The 3,313-nt window shown below is 39.5% G+C and overlaps 1 protein-coding gene and 1 pseudogene across 1 annotated transcript in view; one reads left to right on the forward strand and one right to left on the reverse strand.

The window, feature by feature from the left end:
* The window catches only part of LOC103396951 (72 kDa inositol polyphosphate 5-phosphatase-like), a 5,957-nt pseudogene extending 4,675 nt beyond the window's left edge, over positions 1–1,282 (forward strand).
* Positions 1,283–2,272: 990 nt separating this feature from the next.
* The window catches only part of LOC103396952 (mitochondrial-processing peptidase subunit alpha-like), a 13,008-nt gene continuing 11,967 nt past the window's right edge, over positions 2,273–3,313 (reverse strand). The window contains exons 8-9 of the mRNA XM_025052917.1: positions 2,838–2,982; positions 2,273–2,533 (exon numbers count right to left, since the gene is read on the reverse strand). Of these exons, the coding sequence (XP_024908685.1) occupies positions 2,364–2,533; positions 2,838–2,982 (315 nt within the window). The 3' untranslated portion in view covers positions 2,273–2,363. The remainder of the gene's footprint in view (positions 2,534–2,837; positions 2,983–3,313) is intronic.

A 3,313-nucleotide genomic window follows, 5' to 3' on the forward strand; every position in this document is an offset into this window, starting at 1 on the left:
GGGAAAAATAAATTTACACTGCTATATAAGCTTTACACAGACTACTTTTCATTGTGTCAAAGCAATGTTTCTTCAGTGTTGTTCTATTAAACATTATAATGAAATCTCTGCAGAAATGTGAGGGGTGTACTCACTTTTGTGACATACTGTATATTTACCAGTAGAACCTCTCTGTTTGTTTACTAAATACAACTTGCTAACTAGCATTCAAGTATTACTGTCTTACTCTGCTGTCTCATCTGTTTGTCACTAGGAGCAGGGCAGTTTGACAGAGCCTTGTATCTAGAGGGCATCAGGAGGAGGATCACCAGAGAGCTGAAAAGAAGAGAGGCCATGAAGAACCAAAGTAACAGCAGCATCTGCTCCGTCTCTTAGTGACCCACTGGTCCAGTCAAGACCGGACTAAACTAAACTGCTCCAGGAACAAGACGATGGAAAAGGGACCAAATCTAAAGCTAAACAGTGAGTCTCACCTTCTCACTAACTGGGCTGAGTGCGCCCTCTAACGGTCATTCTCACGAACTGTACGTGTCCATGTCCTGCCGGAGCAGATATTAGTGTCTGATCACACTTAAGGGCAGGGACCTTAAGGTCAACACATGTGAGTCAAAGTAGGGGGTGAGGGTCACATGGTGCAATGTCAACAAATGTAACCCTGCAGACTGAGTGTATGTTTTCTTATTTTCTTATTAATATTTAAAGCATCCCGGGTCACAGTGTTACCTTTATTTTTTGATGTCTATGTTTTAAAAGGCCTTGTGTGATTTATTTTTACGTAAACCAGCAGTAGAGATTTAGGCGCACATTTTTGGTGATGATTAAACTGAGAGATGAAACTTCCAGTACAGCAGACATAAACAGTAAAACAGGTCCAGATAGTTTCCAGGGGTTCTGATCACACGTGACTGTCTGTGTTTCGTACAGTCACACGACCCTGCAGCAGCTGATTGTCACTTCTTGCCTTACCGCTCATTCTTCTGCTGCGTATCCACATATGTGTAACGTACTGTATGTTGACATTAATGAACCTGCATTTCCAGCATGAGAGCACTGCGCTCCACATGAAGTGCCTGTAGGTCAGGGTTTAATTTCCTCACAACCTTTTCATTTTTTTTTATGTTTAGATGTGAGCTTACAGCCATTAATAAACATTTTTTTTAATGATTACAGTTTTAAATCTAGATAATCAGAGTATTTGTTGATTAATCACGATTATTCATGATTAACCAAGATGAAGCAACATTCCTCTTCAGATAAGATGCAAAGGGGAGAACAACTTGCAACTGGCCACCTTAAATACCCTTTCTCATGATTGGCTTCATCTGTGTATGTAGGTCAAGGGTCAATGAGCTTACCAAACAAATTCTGTGTTCCAATAATTAGTGCTAAAGGTATTCAAATCAATAAAACAAGGGTGCCCAAATTTATGCACCTGCCTACTTTTGTTTAAGTAATTATTACACACTTTATGTAAATCCTATAAACTTCATTTCAGTTCTTAAATATCACTGTTTGTTTGCTATATGATATATTTAATTGAAATTGCTGTTCCGAACAACCAATTATACATAAAAGAAAATCTTGAAAATGATCAGGGGTGCCCAAACTTTTTCATACCACTGTAAGACAAAAATATTTTTTCTGCAGGTAGAATTTGACAAGCCATTTGACCATTTTGCTAGTGGTAGATATGTTGCCCTGTACTCTCTAAATATCAATTTGGTTGGTATTTAACACTCGAGGTGCTTTTCCAGCAGCGCGTGTAAATAACCACATATGCATTGATTCTCTCTAAGAGATTAACCGCCATCAATGCATTGATTTTGACAGCCTTAATTTTTGTTTAAAAGTATAATTGCATTAATGGGCAGTGGGTTTACATTTACATTTAAGACTGTGTTTATTAAAATTTACAGTCACACTCACACAATGACAAAAAACGGTTTCCGGAACATCTGAGACAGAGTTTTCAGCCAATGCGACATTTGTAAAAGGGCTCACTGATTTTTTTACCAGTGCTCCATACTGTTTGTCCACATATTATGAAGTGCTTTGGAATAAATATTAAAAATACTGGTTTTTTTTATACATTTGACAGAGGCAAAGAGAAAATCTGCAGTCGAACTGCGTTACAACTTCACTTCTATTGTTTTCTCTTTCAGCTTGTTTAAATTCCAATGTGAAAAAAAGGGGGGGGGCTAAGAATAATTCAGTTTTTAATACTCGAGCTGCTCGCTGCTGTGTGAAATGTGGCTTTTTTTCCCTGGGATGAACATCAAGCCTCGTCTCTGCTGCGGCTCCACTTTCTGTTCGGAGAGGTTTGTCAGTTCATAAAGGCTCAGTGGATTCTCGGTAGGGAGGTTCTACCGAAACAGACGGTACGTGCGAGGCAGGCGTCCGTCTTTGCTGGACAGGGCAGCCTGGATGTGTTCGAAAGACGGCAACTCCTTCAGGTCTCCCAGAGCGGCGACAGCAGGTTTACTGCGCAGCATCTTCGTAGTCACTCGCTTAATGTCGTTGGTCGTCACATTGTCTGAAAATTATTTGTCAAAACTCAATTATTTTCTGTCATGCCCCACCTTGGGTATAGAAATGTTTTCACACACCCCACTCCCATCCATCATTATCATTCAATAATTACAGCAGTGGTAAACTTATGTCCAGCATATTCCATTCCCGTCCCCCAGCACCTCACACCTCAGAAAAAAAATCTAGATCTGCATTTCTTTTATAGCAAACTTTGTGTTGTAAATTCATAAAAAATAACATGCGCTATATTTTCATACACAAGCAGGTGAATACACACACAGTAACTCTTAATTTTGTGCAGCACTTACTTATCAAATTACACAGTTCGTGTGGAAGCTTCCTCTTCCCCGTGGAGAGAACCTGCCGACCGACGTCTTCGAAAATAACCGGACGTGACTCCAGGTTCATCATCAACATGGATTTGAGCTGAGTTTTGGCTCTCTCCAGCTCTGTCTGGACACACAGGGTTAAATATACAGTGGGTACGCAAAGTATTCAGACCCCTTTAAATTTGTCACTCTTTGTTTCATTGCAGCCATTTGCTAAAATCAAAAAAAGGTCATTTTATTTCTCATTAATGTACACTCAGCACCCCATCTTGACAGAAAAAAACAGAAATGTAGAAATGTTTGCAAATTTATTAAAAAAGAAAAACTGAAATATCACATGGTCAAAAGTATTCAGACCCTTTGCTGTGACACTCATATTTAACTCTCATGCTGTCCATTTCTTCTGATCCTCCTTGAGACGGTTCTACTCCTTCATTGGAGTCCAGCTGTGTTTA

Source organism: Cynoglossus semilaevis, chromosome W (assembly GCF_000523025.1).
Source record: "Cynoglossus semilaevis isolate Cse_v1.0 chromosome W, Cse_v1.0, whole genome shotgun sequence".
Classification (NCBI taxonomy): Eukaryota; Metazoa; Chordata; class Actinopteri; order Pleuronectiformes; family Cynoglossidae; genus Cynoglossus; species Cynoglossus semilaevis.